The sequence below is a fragment of the Mirounga leonina genome, unplaced genomic scaffold (genome assembly GCF_011800145.1).
Source record: "Mirounga leonina isolate KUSES-001 unplaced genomic scaffold, KU_Mleo_1.0 Mir_166, whole genome shotgun sequence".
NCBI lineage: Eukaryota > Metazoa > Chordata > Mammalia > Carnivora > Phocidae > Mirounga > Mirounga leonina.
Genome location: NW_023270418.1, coordinates 36,714,246 through 36,732,582, shown reverse-complemented (window position 1 = coordinate 36,732,582; position 18,337 = coordinate 36,714,246). Strand labels below are relative to the sequence as shown.

At 63.1% G+C, this 18,337-nt stretch overlaps 1 protein-coding gene across 35 annotated transcripts; it reads left to right on the top strand.

Annotated features, from left to right (window-relative positions):
* The first annotated feature begins 513 nt into the window (after window positions 1–513).
* Window positions 514–17,425, top strand: TNNT3 (troponin T3, fast skeletal type). Of its 35 annotated transcripts, none has more exons than XM_035013541.1 (17): window positions 514–650; window positions 3,568–3,600; window positions 3,754–3,770; window positions 4,265–4,282; window positions 5,453–5,470; window positions 5,601–5,645; window positions 6,605–6,616; window positions 6,855–6,869; window positions 9,232–9,250; window positions 11,807–11,852; window positions 12,686–12,802; window positions 12,904–12,981; window positions 13,221–13,334; window positions 13,445–13,554; window positions 13,711–13,801; window positions 14,963–15,003; window positions 17,199–17,425. In XM_035013541.1, exons 2-17 carry the CDS (start codon window positions 3,584–3,586, stop codon window positions 17,251–17,253), a joined length of 813 nt encoding a protein of 270 aa, XP_034869432.1. In that variant the 5' UTR covers window positions 514–650; window positions 3,568–3,583; the 3' UTR covers window positions 17,254–17,425. The 35 variants fall into 35 exon arrangements, with proteins under 35 accessions (XP_034869432.1, XP_034869456.1, XP_034869431.1 ...); XM_035013540.1 differs by lacking the exon at window positions 14,963–15,003 and adding an exon at window positions 15,596–15,636 and having other exon boundaries at window positions 519–650; XM_035013542.1 differs by lacking the exon at window positions 14,963–15,003 and adding an exon at window positions 15,596–15,636 and having other exon boundaries at window positions 522–650; window positions 3,757–3,770.
* The last annotated feature ends 912 nt before the right edge of the window (window positions 17,426–18,337 follow it).

Below are 18,337 nucleotides of genomic sequence, written 5' to 3'. Positions count from 1 at the left end.
CCTGCTTGGGCTGTTACTTCTCTGGCCCATCCGTCCTGTAGGCTCCAGGTCTGGTCACTAAGCAGGGCTCAGACGTGACAGATGCCTAGCTGAGGACTCACAGAGCCCTCCACTCCATGGAGTGCTCTGGGACCTCGGGCCACATGCTCTGACTGAGGAGGCAGGTGGGCCTGCAGCAAAGGACGCACACCCCAGATACCGCGCAGGGAGGGCAGCGGGGCTGGGGGAGTTGGGGCCCCAGGCAGGGGCCCCCACAGCAGCCCAGCCCACAGAGAGACTTGGGCTGCATCTCCCGGGCCACCCAGTTGGTCCTGTCAGCCCTCCTCAGCCCGTCAGGAATGTGCCCTCTGTCGGGGGTGGGGTGGTAAAAATAGAAGCTGACACTCTTCCTTGTCTCCTTCTCCACACACGTCCCCCCACCCTCGTCTCCTCAGGCCCCCTCCTCGGCTGTTCCTATACTTGGTAAGGGGCCTTCATGGGCACAGCCCCTTCCTGCCTGCACCAGGCGCCCGGCCACCCAGCCCCTGGCCAATGGGCTGCTGGGCAAGATCGAATGTCACTATAACATGAGTTCGTGAGCAGAGCGGGCAGTGCCCAAGCCGGTCCTGTCCACAGGGAGCTCCAGCCCGTCTCTCCAGACTCAGCCACAGGTCGGTATGGCCCAGGGCTGGGCAGGGCCGGCCCGACATTCGAGGCGCATCTGGGGTCCCGGGGTGCTGAGGGTCCAGGACACCAAGTTCCCACATGTCTCAGCTCTGAGCACAGTAGCTTGGAGAACCCACAGAGCCACCCCCAGGTCCCAAGGGTGCTGGCATGGAGGGTGATGCTCTCCGACCCGAACATGGGGAAGCCGTTCCAAACCACAGCCCAGCAGCCGGGGAGGCCTGAGGAGGCAGGTGGGGGCTCCCTGGAGGGAAGCAGGGCGGAGGGCTGGGGAGAGGGGCAGGTGTCGAGATGAAGAGCCCAGGAAGGACACGGCCCACAGCTCAGAGGGCCGCCCGGTGCAGGGTCCTGGCTCGCCCCCGGGGCCATCTGGGCCTTTCCACGGGGCTCCAGTAAGCTCAGGGGCCGAGGCCAGCTCCCCTCAGAAGTGGGGGGCTCTTGGCCTCAAGTGGTCACAGCCTCCAACCCCAACATTTGTAGAGCCAGACACGAGGGGTCTCGTGTAATTGACCCCAGGAGCGGTTCCATGGGGAGAGGCGGCTGGGGGCTTCGGGGACAGCTCCCAGAGGCCAAGGACAGGAGCAAACAGGGCCAGGCCGGGGGCGGAGTGGGAACCTGGGATCTGTCCCCCACCTCTGCCCACGGAGGAGGGCACTTGCGCCCCAGAGGCACCGCCCACGCTCCTTGCCCTTCCCGCCCTCCCCGCGCCTCCCCTGCCGGCTCCTTCTGGATGCCCTCAGTCATCCCATCGTGGGGGAGACCCGGGCAAGGAGCCCCTGCAGGGCAGGATGGGGGCCGAGGCTATGCCGGGTGACGCAGCCAGGGGCCCCCAGCCAGTGGGGGGCAGGGACTCCCGCCCTCCCCACCCCATCGTGTCACCTGGGAAGGAGGGAAGGAGGGTGTGCGTCTCCAAGGAGCTCTGACCTCAGGAGCTATTTTCACTCTACCTCCCTCCCCCACTCCACGCTGAGGGCAGAGCACGAAATGGACAACTGACTTCCTTCCCAGCTGTCGAAATGCTGCCCCCTGCCCTCCAGCACACCCCACCCCGGCCCCTCCCCGACAGACAGCGAGCTGGGGGCACGGAGCCACCCCGTGGTGGAGCCTTCGGGGCTCCACTGGACAGAGGGGCAGGATCCTGGGGAAGCTTCCCCCACGTCGGTGAGGCTTTGCTGCCCTGACTCACAAAAGGGGCTTCCAGGCACCCTGCCTGGGGATATGGGGGTCCTCCTGGTGCCCCGCCCTTGGACTACAGCCCAGAAGGCGGGAGAGCAAGATGCAGGAGCTCTGGCGGGCCTGGGACACCTGCGGGGGCCGGGGGCTGGGGAGCTGGCCAGGAGGAGACCTGAGCCGGCGGCTCCCCTCACAGCCCCCCTCCCCGCGTCTTGGGTTTCTGGGCAGAGGTGTCTTGGCTAATTTGGGTGCCTATTTCTGGACACCCCAGCTGCCACTGTCTTCTTAAAAATAACCAGCCCCTGGGCTCAGGCCACAGCCGCCCCCTCTTGAGGCTGCTGACAGGTGTAGGGCCCTGCCAGGGTCGAGGGGAGCCCCAGGCTCTCACGACCCTCCCACCCTAGAGAGTGGCCCACGAGGAGGCTGAGACCCCCAGCTGCACACAGGCGGGAGGCTCTAACTTGAGGGGGCAGCAGAGTCCTCTTTCAGGAAAGAGCCATTTCTTGGGCTGGGGTGGGGGAGCAGAGATCTGGGGGTTAATTTTGCACGGAGCTTAAACTGCTCTGGGAAAATTAACATTCTGGACAGAGGCGTCAGAAAGCCGTTCCCACCTTGGCGATGTGATGTACATGCATCTTCAGATGATGAGCTTGTGTTCTTATACGAAGCTCCCGGGGGGTGGGGGGCACAACTACTGTGTCTTCCACTAAGCTGCGATATGTTGTCCTGAACGCCGTGTGTCAAGCCCCGGGCCCCTCAGGCGTGTGCGGGGGCCAGCTCACGGAACGAGCGTCCCCGAGCGCGCTGGCCCGGCGCCGGCCGCACCTGCATACGTACAGCCGGGCCCGGGCACAGAGCTTCCCTGCAGACATTGACAAATTCAAGAGCATCCACGGGGCCTGGGAAAGCAGGCTGAGAGGGGCCGGCCGGATGGGGCTGTCCACTCAGTTCTTGCTCAGAGCCCCGGCTGGGGGATGCACAGAGAAACAGGCCAGACCCCGGCCCCATGAGCTCGGGGCCCAGTCTGCTCTGTGGGGGTCGGGGGAGAAAAGGAGAATGGCTCATGCATCCTTGTGGTTTTGGGGAGGGGACTGCACAGGACCTGTGGGGGACTCCCAGGGCACCCCCATAGGGGAATGTGGGGTCCCTGCAGGAAACCATCAGTTGGGGAAGGGAGCTCTGGGCTCACACCAGGAGCGTTTGTCATGGGGATGGTGAGGCACGAAGACCCAGGAAGGTTCAGCACGCCCACTGGGGGAGTGGGGCTCTGTCACCTAGGGGCTCCCGGCGAACCCCCAACCACCTCGGCCGAAAGGCAGAGACCATAAAGAAGCAGGTTTCGAGCCACATCGGCAGGACTTCTCTGCTGTCCAAAACAGTCTGGACAAGCACCGTGCATTCTGGATGACCCTCCTCGGGGAATGCTATAGAGAGGATGTCTGCCCTGGGTGGGGGTGGACGCCATGACCTTCCAACATCCCGTCCAGCCCCGAGATTCCAAGCTCCAGGCTGGAGCCAGGGCAGGAAGGGGGGGTGGGGAGGGATCAGAGTCCAGCAAGGAGGGCTGGGGGTGGGGGCTGCGGAGGAGGCCCATCCCAGGCCGGAGAGCTGGCCTCCACCCTGTCCTTGGATGTCCCCTCACACCCCCAGCCCTGGGAGCCCAACACTCACCCTTTCCAGCACTTCTAGACCAAGGCCATTCTGACTCTGGTCACGTTCCTTCCCCCACAGAAACAGTCCCGCCACCATGTCGGACGAGGAAGTGTGAGTACCAGTCCCGGCAGCCACCCGCCCTGCGCGGGCCCCCTGGACCTGGGCTGTGTGCAGAGGCCAGGGGACCCGCGGTCTCAGGAGACACAGAGTGAAGGCCCAACTCAGCCCTTCTCTCTCTCTCTCTCCCCCCACCCCCGGCCCCAACAGTGAACAGGTCGAGGGTAAGTGTCAAATGATTCTCCCTCTCCGTCCACCCTCAGGGACAAGTCACACATGAGACGAGCCCATAAGGCCGTTGACAGCACGGTTCTCCTTGGGAAGCCCTGGTGGGAAGCCCGAGTTTTGCCATGTTGGCTGCAGTGGGCGCTAGACCGACCCCCTCTGAACATGGGCTCCCCACTCCTGCCCCTGCACTCGGGGCCCCCTCTTCCTCCCAGGACAATCCCGAGATGTGGTCACATCTGAACCCTGCCCCTGTACGCCCAGCAGGCCCTGCAGAGCTGTCCAGGGCAGCGTTCGGGCCAGGGCTTCTGGAGCTGGCGGCCTCACCACGCTCTCCCAGGGGGACCTGGGCCCCCCGCCCCCTGCCCCGGCAGGATTCCCAGGGTGTCCAGAGCCCAAGCCCCCCAGGCCCCCTCCTCGGTGGTTCAGGGGTGGGGCAGCTGGCTCCCAGGGCCGCCCGCTAATACGGTTCCCGTGTTCTATCCCATTGCAGAGCAGTACGAGGAAGAAGGTAATCCTGGCGGCCCCACATGCCCCCCACCCTGACCCAGGCCACCCCACTCAGCTCAGGACGTGGCCTCACCCCCACTGGGCTTCTTGGACTCCCATCCTCCTCATCATTAATGACCACTTGCTGTCACCTCTAATCTCCCACATCTTCATCCACTAATAGACACACTCGTTAATCGTTCATTATACCTGTCCTGGTAGTGCTGTGTGGACAGACCTGACGTGTGCCTTACGACTCACCCTCATTAATATCAAGGGCCGGCTGTGTGGACCCCGCTTGTCTCTCCCTCCCTTGTCTCTGTGTCCCCGTGTCTCTAAGCATCCCCGCCTCATCTGGAGACCCCTCCCTCGCACGGCCTGGCGTCTGTGGGAGTCTCCCGGTCGTGCCCGGGCAGGTGTGGGGTGCAGGGGAGTTGCTGCACCTGGGAACCGCGCGGAGAGGCGGCTCTCGAGCCCGGGTGGGTGCTCCTCCAAAATCCCTGGAACGCGCTCAGGCCCAGGGAAGCGTCCACGCAACTTCACCAGGCAGGGCCCAGCTGCGAGGTGTGCTGGGTGCTGTGTTTTGGAAATATTTTGAAAACACTTGGCTACCCTAACAACGTGAGCAAAACATTTCTTTTTTGTGCTGAAAAGGTGGAAAAACTCACTTCTGAGCAGGCCACGTGGTCCTGGGGAGCTGCCCCTTCCCCAGGGAAGACCATGTGGCGGACATGAAAGGTCCCCTGCCCCCGTTTCCTCCAAGACCCTCAGCGTCCACATCACCTCGGGCATGCGCAGAGACCGCGTCGCCTGCCTGGACCCTCCCAGGCTTTTCTCACCACAGTGGATTTCGTCCCCTGTCCTCACTTCCGTCACCCGCGGAACAGGACTTGGCTAGACCCTCCCGCAAAGACACCCCCGTGTGGGGGCGGGCAGGCAGGCGGCGGGTCCCAAGGCCCATCTGGGGGGCCTAGGCCCCAAGGAGGGAGCAAGAAGCCTGAGCCCTGGGGTCCCAGGGGTGGTCACAGGACAGAGGCAGGGTCTAGGCCCAGGTCTCCAGGGCTCCCCACCTCCAGCCCGGAGTGCCAGTTACCCCTTCTCCTGGGGGACTGGTCTCTTTCCCCACCACACCAGGTGTACCCCTAAATGACTGTCCTTGTTTCCTCTCTCCCTCCCGCTGCTCCCACCTCAGAAGAGGCCCAGGAGGAAGGTAAGCGGGGTCCAGGACCCCAGCCCCCACAAGTATCTTCAGCGCTCTGCGCCCCCCCGCCCAGCGTGCCCCCACCCCCTAAGGATGTGCTGTGTGCTCCTGGCCTAACCTCTCCTCTCTCCTCCTGCTGCCTGCACACCTGGCGCCCCTCCACCTGCAGAAGTCCATGAAGAAGGTATGAGGACACAGGACTTCTGATCCCCATGTGGGGCCCAGGGCCTGGCTGGAGCCCACGCAGGGTGGGGGAGAGGGCAGGGAGGCAGCGAGGTGCCAGCCAGGAAAGGACTCCCACCTGTGGCCCTAACATCACCCACTAACCATGGCCAACGCTTGACCAGAGTGGGAGGGGGGTCCCTGAGGGCCAGGCACTCCCTTGACTCAGGCTGAGCTGCAAATGGGACTCATGAACCCAGCACAGGGAGACTGGGTTGGTGGGGGGACTGCTGGATGGGCCTGGCCTCACCAGCCCTGAAACTCTCGGCCTCTGGCCCAGGGTGGGGAACTGAGAGCCTGCGGCTGAATCTGACCCCTTGACTAGGTCAGGGCACCAGGTCAGATGGCAGGTGAGCACGAGGTGATGGACAAACAGCCCATCAGCCCCCAGCAGGGACGTCCCCTGGCCATGCCCCCGAGACCTGCCCCGTGGGCCCCTCCTCGGGATCTTGGGGGACAATGAGAGGGTTGGGGAGCCTGCGATCTGATCAGTGGGCAGGGCAGCCGAGGTGGGTGCCCATGTCCGTGTGCCCTTGGAGGCCAAGACAAGGGCAGTGGGGGCAAGAAGTGGGGTGCCCTCTGGGCCTGCTCCTCTGGGCTGTGGGCCCTGCCCCGTACCAGGCCGCAGCCAGAGCCTGTCAGCCCCTGCCAGTCCCTCCTGGGGGGTGGAGGACAGGTGGGGACCCCTTCCCCCCACAAGTCCACCCTTGAGCCCCAGTTCCCCGTCAGGTCAGCGAGGCAGGGACAGGATCTGGGGCCGGCAATGCCCACCAACACTCACCGTGTCTCACTGGCTTCCCGCATGCTCCCTGCCCCTTGCCCTCGGCCACTGACCCTCCCGAATGGCGACCGGTGTTTCCATTAACCTCGGATCCTTCCTCCTTTGACCTCTTGTTCCGTGGCCCTCCCTCCCCCATGAAGTCCATGAACCAGGTATGTGCCATGACTTCAGTCCCGTGTGGGTGCCCATGCACACAAGTGACCACGTGTGGCTATGAGCAGGCGCCCAGGCCACACGCAGGAGCAAGAGGGGCCCCGTGTAACCTACTCACAGTGTGGTTCTGCTCAGACCCCGCCGCCTCTGCCCCCTCCCACCGCCCCTGCCCTCAGCCTCTGCCCAGGCTCAGGGCTGATTTTCTCTCTCCCCCGCCCCACTGTGCTCTGCCTGCAGAGGAGGTCCAAGAAGGTACGTCCCCGCCCCCGAGCACATCCCTGCACATTTCCCCCCCCCAGCCTCGCTCCCTGCCTGACTCCCACCACCCTCCCATGGGCTGGGGACACGGTGGGAAAGACTGGGTCTGGGTGCAGTCTTCCTCCTGGCCCCCCGGCGCACACCCCTCGGGGGTGTGGGGATGAGGCCCTTCCGGGGCCACCAGCAGGAAGATGGGGGCGGCCAGCCCAACACCGAGTGCAGAGCCCATGGCCCGAGAGGGTGCTGGCCTTGGGAGGAGGGTGCTGAAGTCCACCAGGACCCTCTGGACCGCACAGGGCCGGGTGGAGAAGAGCAGAGGAGGAGAGACAGGGCAGACGCCTCCACCCTGCCCCAGATAGCGAGTCAGAGGGGGAGTCAGGAGGGGTGAGGTTGAAGCGAGGGTGGAGGGCCAAGTGGGGTGAAGCAGAAAGTCAGGCTGAGGCCCGAGGCATTACGGCAGCGACCTGGAACAGCCAGGGGCCTTGCGTGCAAAGGAGCAATCAGTCAGGTCCCGCATCCCACCCACCACCTGGGCCGCAGCCAGGCACGCCCTGGCGTGAGGAGGCCCCTGGGTGGGCCGTGCCTGGGCGGGGGCAGGGGACTCGCAGGTTCGAGTCAGGGAGCTCTTGGCCCCTCCGCTCAGTGGGGCCTCCGGGCTGGGCCTGAACCGCGAGCACAAGCCTGAGAGTATCTTCCCTCCCTGGGCCCCAGAGAGGCCGCCTGCACGATGAAGGGGCGTGCTGGCCCCCACGTGGGGCGGCGGACGCTCGGCCGTGCAGGTAGAGGTGTCCAGGGGGCTGCAGGCCTGTAGGGGCCCACGGTCAGCAGGGCACCCTGAGGCCGAGGCAGACAGGCAGATGTTGGGGCTTGGGGGTGGCACCAGGCCGCCCCCCCACTAGCCACCGCTGCAAGAGGGCTGCAGCATGGCCCCTCCTTCCACGGGCTCCCTCTCCTGCTCTCGGCCTCCCCCCACACCCCCCTGCACCCGGGAGCCGCTCCAGCTAGGCCCCCAGAGAAGGCGAGCACACCTCAGGGGCGCCCCTCTTCCCCACCAAGCCTTCCTTCTGCCCCTCTGTCAGGTTCCTGCTCCCAAAGCACCCCCTTTTCTTGCTCCGTTTCCCCATGCTCACAGCCCCCCCCAAGGTGCAGGGAGAGGGTGACATCAAGCCCACTTGCTAAATGGCCAAAGTGCTGTCAGTGGGCATGTGGCGGGCTCCTGAGCACCCAGGGGAACCCGAGCCGAGGGGAGCCGAGGGGCCACACCCAGTGCACGTACAGCAGCCCCCCAGCCCCCTTCCCCGGGCTGCCTCAGGCAGAGGACGGAGTGCGGAAGATCCAACACATGTTCTCAGCCAGGCCTCCTTGGGTTCAGATAGGCCAAGGGCCCAGAGCGGAGACCGAGGGCTGAGGACAAGACCTTGCTAGGCTGTGCGGACCCCAGGCTGTGACCCGGCCAGCCAGGACCTCTCTGAGGCCTGAGGGTGGGGGTGGTCAGAGGAAGCACCCCCACGTGAAGGCAGCCAGGATCGTGCAGGCAGGCGGGGGCTCGTCTCAGGTCTGGAGGCCTGCGTGGACCGCCACACGGCAGGCCCCAGGGAGTGGTGGAGGGAGAGCTGGGGGGCCCATCCAGCCTCAGGAAGAGCAGCCTCTTAAGGTTCTGCAGGGAGGTCAGGAGCGCCTTCACCCTCGGGGGCAATCCAGCCTGGGCCCCACGGCCCGCTGCGGGAGGCTCGACCTGAGGGTCCGGGCTGTGTCTGGACAGACCCTGAGATGGAGAGGACCCCCTGGCTCCCCACCCCTCTCCCTCACCTGCCTTGTTTTTCTTCCCTTTTCCCGGGGTCAGGCCTGGCTGTCCCACAGGGCGTCCGCCACGGGGCTCTGCAGCCCAGGGCTTGCACGCTTCTGCCCCACACAGAAGTGGGGCGGTCAGTGGGGACCGGCCTGCAGACCAAGGGCCTGGACAAGGGGTGCATCCTCCCCTTCCCCTCAGTCCCCATCCCTGCCCACTCCTGTCAGACCACCTTCCTTCCTCCTTCCTCCTGCCCTGCCTGGCCCCTGAGGACTCTGTGCCTCTGGCTTACAATCCCTCCTTCGTCCCGCATTCCCCCTTCTGGCCACGTCCTGGTTCACGCGCCCTGAGCTCTCCTCCTGGGAGCCCACAGGGACCTTCTCCTGTTGCTGGCAGGATGGGAGCATGGCTGGTAGGCTCAGCTGGAGAGGGAGGAGCAGGTGGGCGTGCAGGCAGGAGCCCCCAGCCCCTAGGCGGGGGTGCCCCCAGGGGCCTGTGGGCAGGAGGGGACCACCCCACTCACCGGGTTTCTCTTCCCTCTCCCCATGCCGGCGCCGTGGTGGCCAGAGGAGAAGCCAAGACCCAGGTGAGTGTGGGGCCTGGGCAGGGCTGGACGCTGGCGGGGCTGGGGGACAAGGACCGAGGTCACCTGGGAAACTGGGGTCCCACAGAAGACAACGCATTTGGGCTCTGTGGGGGATGCACCCCCAAACCCCTGAGAGAAAGTGGCCACATCTTTGCTCCTTGATTTGGTATTTAAAGCTCTAGGCGTCTGACGAAAGCCCCTGATGAAAATGGGATTATTTGGGGCGGCTGGTACCTTCCCCCACAGGTAGGGAGCAGAGTTCACCAGGGCGCTTCTTCCCAGCAAGGAGCAGAGATGAACTCTGGGGGCCCAGCGGGGTGTGGCTGTGCCCTACTGTCCAGTGTAGGCAAGGAGGACTCCCTGCAGGAGGAGGTGGGGGGCCCACGAAGAATGGGGGGTGGGGCTGGGGGAGACGGGACAGAGAGGGGAGCTGCCTGGTCCCCCGTGGCTGCCGGCCTGCCGTGGGGTCCCCCCCAGGCCCTAGCCGAGAGGCGGCCCTGAGAGGTGGGTGGAGGGAGGGTCTCGCCCCCGTGGCCCCTTCAGAACAGAACCACCAGTGGACCCGCCATCTTTCACAGCCCTGGGGCCTCTGGGGCACCGTCGTCCTCATCTGGAGGGTCTTTCCCGCGTTTTACCCACTTGTGAGCATTTCAGAGATTTTGTTTTTTAACCCGACGATTCTGACTTTTCTGTGTTCAACGAGTACTTGTAAGCGCACAGTGCGTGACTCCCCACCCCGGTCCCGTTGAGTGTCCCTCCTGTGCCCGGCGCTGTCCGGCCGGACCTGCACCAGCGCGCCCGGGCTGTGCTCCCGCGTGGGACGCCCTCGGGGGTCCGCGGGCACTGCGGCGCGTCAGGGGTCCGGCCAGCACGCTCCCATCCCCTGCACTTTTATTTCTCAGCAATTTTAAATAACACTGCTGGGTCCCAGATATTTTCTAGTTTTAAAAAAATGTTTGTGTTTTCATTATGAAAATAAAACACCTCATTAAAGAAAATTTGGAAAATACGTAAAAGTCCAATGAAGAAAAAAAAACCGTCTATAACTCTCCCAGCCCGCCAGCCAGACTGCGGGAAGGCGCAGGGAGGAATAAAAGCCCTACTTCTTCCTCCTCTTTCCGTGCATAGGGCTCGGAAAAAAAGATTTAAACTCTGAGCTGTTTTTCAAACATCGTACTGTCTATACAACCTTCAATTCTGCTTTTTTAAAATTTAGCACTATTCATAAGTATTTTTCCGTGTTTTTACATAGTCTTCTTAAATATTTTGAATGGCCACATAATATTCCATCAATTGGACAAACCATAATTTTTCTAACCGTTCCTCTTCTGCAGGACATTAAGGCCTTCCCCAATATTTTACTATCATAAATAATGCTGGGTGGAAAGCATTTTCTGTCTTTCGGGTTATTTCCCTAGGCCACATTCCCAGAACTGGAATTACTGGGTCAAAGAGTATGAACGTTCTTCAGGCTTTTGACGTCTGCTGCCAAATTGCTTTCCACGGGGGCCGTTCCAGTGCAGGCTCCGCCGTGGACGTGAGCGGGTCTGTGCCCCGCGCCGCCGCTGCACCCAGGGACACTGATGGATGAGGGGGGCCTCTCAGGGCCGCTCTGGTCCGCACGCCTCGGCTGGCTCCAGGAGCGCCTTCCCGCGTGCTTGCTAACTGGCCGCCTTTCTTCCCGAGACTTGGCAGCGCGCGCCTCCTGCCCATTTATCTAACGGCAGAGACGTCTCCACGTGCTCTCAGCCATCGGTTTGCACAAGGATATAAGTCTTCTCTGTGCTTGCTGAAAATATTTTTCTAGTCTGGGCTGGGTTTTTTTTTCCCCTTTCAATTTTTTCTTTTTTTTTTTTCACATACATAAGTTTTTCATTTGCGTGGAGTCGTCTGGCTATCTTTCCCCTAGTGGGACCTTCTGGTGCTTCTGAGCTTAGGAAAGCCTCTCCCGTTCCAGCACTTGGGTCCATATTCAGTTCCACGTTCTTCTGTGGCTTGTTTTGAAAAACCTTGTTGTTGTTTTAACTCTTTGCTCCATCTGGAATGCATGGGGGCCGGGCCCACGGCTGATGGCGGGTTATGGCCGGCCGGAGCCGGGGGTCTCATTTCTTCCCCAAACTGTTTTCTGCTCAGGCCCCTTCCTTTGGGTCCCCAGAAAGAAAGATTCAGGAGGGGTCGGGGACCTGCAAAGGGTCAAGACAGCTATTCCTGGCCACAGAGGCCAACACCCCTCGGGGGCCTGCGGTGACCAGCCTGCCTCTGGCCTGGCCTAGCTGCATTTCTTTGTTTGAGAACAAAAGGGAGAGTGCCCTTCCTGGACAGATGGGGCTGAAATGGCCCTTTCGATGTCCAGATGTTGGCAAAACAGAGGGACATGAAGAGACTGAAACCTTCTCAAAGGGGTTCGGCCACCGTGGGGACAGTGGGTTATACATCTGACTAGAATAAAGGTCAGGCAGTGTGTCCTCAGCTGGGTGCCCAGGTGGGAGTGCAGGAGGGCCAGCACCCTGGTAGGGTCTCCACCTGCCCCTGCTCACGAGCCTCTCTCTTCTTCAGACTCACTGCTCCTAAGATCCCGGAAGGGGAGAAAGTAGACTTTGATGTAAGTTTATGGGACCCGGATCAACACGGCCTCCACCCTCCAACCCCTAGCCTTCAGGCTCCAGACCTGTGAAGGTCATCTGCTCTCAAGCAGCCAGAACTAGCACTTCCTGGTTGCAGGCAATTCTGCCTTAATTTATTTCTGGACCAGAGGAAACTCCCTCAGTGTGAGACATCTGTCTTTCCTTCTCTCCCACCCATGTATCCATCATCCATCCACCCACCCACTCATCCATCATCCATCCATCTACCCACCCACCCATCCATCCATCCATCCTTCATCCATCCATCTATCCATGTATCCATCCATCATCCATCCATCCATTTATCCATGTATCCATCTATCCATTATCCATACCCATCCATCCACCTATCCATCCATCCATCCATCATCCATCCACCCATTATCCATGTGTCCATCCATCCATTATTCACACCCATCCATCCACCCATCCATCTATTTAACAAAGTACCTCACTCACCAGTTCCCTCTCTGTCTGGCCCATGCAGAACATCTCTGGGGATGACAATAGACCCAAGCCAGAGCCAGTCCATCCCAGGGTTGCTGATGACCTCAGGGCTGTGCAGGGCCCAGACTCACCCATGGGGAGGGCACCATTCCTACACTGGAGCTAAGGGATCGGGCAGCCTCTGGCCCCCAGGAGGGCAGCAGCCGTGGGGACATGGCGAGGGCGAAAGGTCCCTGGCCACCCTCAGAGTTTGCAGTGGCCAGAGGAGGCAGGGTGTCCCTGCCGGAACACAGGAAGGGACTGCCTGCCGCACGGTGGGCCAGGCAAGATGAGGTTCAAGAGAAGGGGCCTCCTGCACCCACAGGACATCCAGAAGAAGCGTCAGAACAAGGACCTCATGGAGCTCCAGGCGCTCATTGACAGCCACTTTGAAGCACGGAAGAAGGAGGAAGAGGAGCTGATTGCCCTCAAGGAGAGGATAGTGAGTTGGGGCAGTTGCGGGTGGGGGTGGAGGTACCAGGCGCTCTGGTGGGGGTGCGCTGGGGTTGGCAAGGCTGGGCTGAGCTGCTCCTCCGGCCGCAGGAGAAGCGCCGTGCGGAGAGAGCTGAGCAGCAGAGAATCCGCACCGAGAAGGAGAAGGAGCGCCAGAACAGACTGGCGGTGAGGCTCATGTCCCCTCTCCCACCCCGGACCCCAAGCCAGTGACCAGAGCAGATTCCCTGTCCTCCTCCTGAGCATCCCCCTGACACCGGTCAGGGACCAGAGACCCTGGCTAAGTTCCCCATGTCCTGCAGACCCTGCAGAAAGTGCTAAGCCCAGGGTGGGTCCTGGAAGCCTGCCCGGGGGACGGGGGCTGCCCCGGCCCAGCACTGAGGGCCTTGGGGACGGGGTCTCCACAGGAAGAGAAAGCCCGGAGGGAGGAGGAGGATGCCAAGAGGAGAGCCGAGGACGACTTGAAGAAGAAGAAGGCCCTGTCCTCCATGGGCGCCAACTACAGCAGCTACCTGGCCAAGGTGAGCACGGGCCCTCGGAGCCATGACCTCCGACTGCACCCCCAGCCACTGCCACGGAGCTGTACGGTGCTCCCCTCCTGAGGCCAGGGCCCTCTGCTTGTGCCCCACAGGCCGACCAGAAGAGAGGCAAGAAGCAGACCGCCCGGGAGATGAAGAAGAAGGTGCTAGCAGAGAGACGCAAGCCGCTCAACATCGACCACCTCGGCGAGGACAAGCTGAGGTAGGCAGGTGTCGCAGCCCAGGGGCAGCAGCTCTCGGAGGTTCCCGGGAGGCCGCTGGGCTGGCTCTCCATGGTGGCCGGAGGGGGACCGCAGGTGGCCTGGACCCTGCCTCCCAGGGCTTACCCAGCCAAGCTGCACCTTTGCCGCCCTCCCAGGGACAAGGCCAAGGAGCTCTGGGACACCCTCTACCAACTGGAGACGGACAAGTTCGAGTTTGGGGAGAAGCTGAAGCGCCAGAAATATGATGTGAGTGCAAACACCTTGCAGCTCAGCCGCCCACCGGGAGCCACCGCCTCCCCGAGTCCCCACAGCCACGGCCCTGAGAAGCCCATGTTGGCTGTCCCCATGGACCCTGCCAGAGACTGTGCCTGGGGACACCCTCTGAGCCCGCCTCCATGTCCCCAAGCAATCGGCCCTGCTCTGAGGGCCGCAAGGGAGAGCAGAGGGCTGAGCAGCCTCGGGGTCCAGTTCCCGAATTGCCTGGGGCTTGTGGAAAGCCCACCCTGGGTAGCAGTAGGTTTCTCGGGCACCGGGGTGGCCTCCCTCACAGCCTTCTCTGCAAAGCCAGGTCCCAGCCGTGCCCGCCAGAGACATTTGCTTCCTCAGAGCCCCTGGGGGTCCTGGGCTCGGTCCCCGAGCTGTCCCTTCCTCGGTCAGAGCAGGCAGAAGGGTGTCACGCATCCCCACTCGGCAGCTGGGAAAGGGGTCTGGGACTGGGTCATGTGGGGGGTGGCTGCCTAGAGTTGCCTGGGAGGGGCTCACAACTCAGAACAGCAGTCTTATGCAGATACTGTCCCCTCGGAGGCCCTTCGGGCCCTGGGGAGAGGGTGCCATCCTGGTAACCAGCCTGCTCTGGGCAGACTCAGACACCTCCCGCTTCCCCATCAGAGGCACGGCCCCCACCCCTCAGTGTCCTCCAGGGTCCCTGGTGGAAGACAGTTCACACCCGAGGGGCATCTCCTGTGGCCGTCCCTACAGGCCACCAAGACAAAGGGTGTCCAGTGACTCCTGGCTCCTTCTCAAGAGCCGTGCCCTAGGGCAATTCGCCTGGTCCTTCTGTGCCTGTTTGCTCACCTCTACCAGGAGGAGGACCGTCCAACCGGCCTTGGGGCTGCCCCCCACCCCCAGAGCACACGCATCCCTGCAGCTCTGCAGTGTCCAGGCTCAGGGACAGTGCTGCCCTCTCCCGATGGTCCCCTGGGATTGGAGGGCTGGCTTGCAGAAGTGGGTCCATGGGGTTGAATCAGGGACCCACTGCTTCCTGACACACGTCTGCACGACCCATGGTGGGTCCCCGGGGAGGGCTGTAAGGGCCACAAGGGCCTAGGCCTGGGCTAGCCCAGCACACAGCAAGGCCCCGAAGCCTCAGCCACCCGCCCAGCCTGTTAACCATCTTGGTCTTTCTAGATCATGAATATGCGGGCCAGAGTGGAGATACTGGCCAAGTTGTAAGTAGGCAGAGTCCACCCTGGACCAGGCTCGTGGTGTGCAATGCACGGTGAGCCTCTCGCATGGCAAACCCGGCTCGTTGCGGATGGCGGCGGCGGGCACGGCCTCCGGGCCCCCCCTCCTCCCCAACACCTGCAGCCCGTGGCTGCTGAGGCTGACCTGCTGTCCTTGCTGGCAGGTGGGGGAAGGGCCTTGCCTTCCCCTGAGCCTCTCTGCCTGGGCCATCAGGAGGAGGGAGCCAGGGGACCGCAGGGCTGGTCGCTCCAGCAGCCACCAGACTCAGGGGCTCTGCCAACCTCGCCTCCCTCCCCATGCCCCCGCCCCGCATCCCGCCGCAGGCTGCAGGTGAGTGGCCAGCTCTAGAGCTGCTGTGTGTCTTGGCCCGGGTCTCCAGCACGGGCCACCAAAAGTAAGTCAGAGGCAAGAACCTCAAGGGCCGAGGGCTGGTGTCTTCCACCCAGAGGAATCAGGACACAGTAAGGGCGCGGCGGCCCAGGTGAGGCGGCGAGACTCCACCGAAGAAGGGCACGCCGGCCACAACCGGTCTGGCCCTGCCTGGACCTGCCAGGTAAGTCACTGTGTTGTTCGCAGATCACCAACCTCAGGAGCCGCATCGATCAGGCCCAGAAGCAGTGAGTAGCCCTCCTGCCCCGGGCTCTGTGGGGGGCAAGTGGGCCCATGGGGCCGGCCGCCACTGCCCGACCCCGGGCCCAGCGATTTCGGCCAGTCCCAGTGGCAGCCGGCCCTCGGCAGAGCAGTAACAAGACTAACCAGTGGCCACTGGAGTCCGCATGTCTGGGCCCTGCACCCCTGGACCTGCAGCCTCCTCTTGCCCCCTCCTCACCTCAGAGCCTAGGAGGAGGCCGACTGCGGGGACATGGGCGGTGCCGGGCCAGCTCCCCGGCAGCCTGGCAGAGCCAGACGGGGCTCATGGACATCTCCACACTGAGCCGCCTCAGCAGTGAGCTGGCATGGGCTGTCAGAAGCCCGGGCTTTGTCCTGGGTCTCCCTGCAGCCCCAGGGAGCCTCTGGTTCCTCGGAGCATGAACCCTCTGTCCGTAAGGTCACCCCGGGGCCTGCGGGACCCATGAGCACAGCGGCTGGGAAAGGCTCCACCTGCCCTGAGGTGTCCCTCCCAGCCCGGTCGCTGAGCCCGTCCCCACCCCACACGGTGCAGGGTCCCCAGGACTGCTCAGACAGGGGTTTCCTTCTTCCACTGGCCCCTGCCCCCTTACTGCTCCCAGGGCTAGGATCCTCCACCCTGGGGGACTAGTGAAGGTGACCCCCTCCTCCCTGGGCTCTGTTGTGTGCGGCTGATGCGGGCCTTGTGAGAGCCCTTCCATGCGTGTGCACGCGTGTGCATGCGTGTGTGCATGTGTGTAAGGGTACTCAGGCTGACCCCTGTAGGACACGGACCACGGGCACGACCACCGGGGCCAGGGCTTCTCCCGAAGCCAGCCTTGGGAACTGCAAGGCCTTCTCCAGCCAGAAGTCGTCCCAAAGGGTCGGCTTCTGGGGCCCACACACCCTGTTCCCCACCCATGGCATCCTGACCCAGCACCCAACTCCCTCCTGGCTCCCTGGTGTGCAGAGGGCGTCAGACAGACAGGGCAGGCTCCTAAGGATGGCCACCCTGCAGGGTGCTGACCTCCCCCCACTCCATGGTCCAGCTCTAACAGGGGACTGAAGGCCGGACGGAGGCCTCCCAGGCCCCAAGTCTACCAGGCCCGGTCCGCTGGCCAAGAGTCAGGGACCAAGGTAGCTGACTGTCCGGAGCCTCTCCTGCCCCAGGAGGCTGTGACCTGGGAGGCTCTTTCCAGGTCACAGTCACTGGGACGATGATAGCCATCTGCAGAGACGGCTTCCCTGGCAGGCCTGGGGTCTACCCGAGGTGGGGCCCCTGGACCCAAGCTCCTGGCAGGGGTTAGGGGGTGTCCTGTGCTCGCTGGTCCCTCCCCTAACCACACTAACTGTCCCAGCACAAGGCGCCCAGGCCCAGCCGGGCCAGGTACAGGTGAGTCGCCGGTGCTTGGAATGTGTGCCCGGAGCTTTGAGGTCAGACTGGGCGTTTCGCTCTGATAGCGGCCTGGGTGGGCAGAGCTGTCAGGGCTGGGGGTCTGCCGGGGGCCGAGGAGGGGCTGGGCCGAGGGCCCAAACACCCAGCCGCTGAAGATCAACTTGCTTCCATTTGCAGTAGCAAGAAGGCCGGGGCCCCGGCCAAGGGCAAAGTCGGCGGGCGCTGGAAGTGAAGCAGCCAGAGGAGTTCCCAGAGGCAGAGACCCTCGGCCTGTGCAGCCTGCGCGGCAGCATCCAGCCCCCAGGCCTGGGGGCGCGGGGCCCACCCCCGAGCACCCCCCACGTCTCTGTCCTGGCTGCCCCCATCTCCCGGGGTCTGTGAATAAAGCTGGCAGACTCCCCTCCCCCAAGTGTGCGCTGGCTCTTGGATGGGGGGCGCTGGGGGGCGCGGACTGGAGGAGGGGACTGAGTGGGTGGGCTAGGGAGGACAGAAGCGCAGGGCGGGGGTCTGAGGGACACTGGGGACTCCCTTCAGGGGTCAGGGCATGTAGCCGGGCCTGCCAGTGGCTTCCACATCTGTCCCCTCCACCCTGCAAGCTCCTATGACCCTCAGTTCTCCACCTCAGCAGGGGTCTTTGCCCCCCGTGAGCAGTCCCCCACCGCCTGAGTCTGCTCTGAAGCCAATTTGGGGTAGAAGAGCTTTGCCTTTGGAGGGGTCTGGGGGGAGGGGAGCGGGAACACAGTGGGAGACCTTACAGGCGTCCCCCGGAAATGTGGGGGCAGAAGCAGGGTCCGGAACAAGGGGGCGCACATAGCCAGAGGGGCCTCTCGCCCCCAGAGGAAAGGAGCAGGAAAGCACGTGTCAAGAGAGCAGACTCAGCAAACACAGACCGTTCTTTCTATATTATAAGAGAACACAGTGCACAACTGTGTAATAAATTTGAAAATCCTGACCAAACAGAATTATGGAAAATATAAATCACAAAAATTGGATGAAGACGTAGAGCCTTGCACAGCGGAGTATTCATGGAGGAAGCTGAATTTCAGAGTCCGGAGGCGCCCCGCCGGGAAGGCTCTGCAGAGTGGAGGGAAAGAGCGAGCGTGCCCTGCAGTCTGCCATGGGGTGGCGTGACCCCAACAACAAGGGTGAACCCCCAGAGAGCACATGCACATGCGTGCCCGCCCCAACACACATATCCGTGCCCCACATGAACACACATCCCGCGCGGGGCCACACGCCCAACAGACACTCACCAACTCACCAGCACACACATGCCCCCCACATTCGTGCACCCCCAGCTCCACATGCCACACCCG

Excerpts from the sequence above, each read along its gene's own strand:
- TNNT3 (XM_035013541.1), top strand. Across the intron at positions 12,982-13,220 it reads AGCGCCAGAACAGACTGGCG|GAAGAGAAAGCCCGGAGGGA; the intron begins GTGAGGCTCATG and ends GGGTCTCCACAG. Across the intron at positions 15,004-17,198 it reads GTGGAGATACTGGCCAAGTT|TAGCAAGAAGGCCGGGGCCC; the intron begins GTAAGTAGGCAG and ends TTCCATTTGCAG.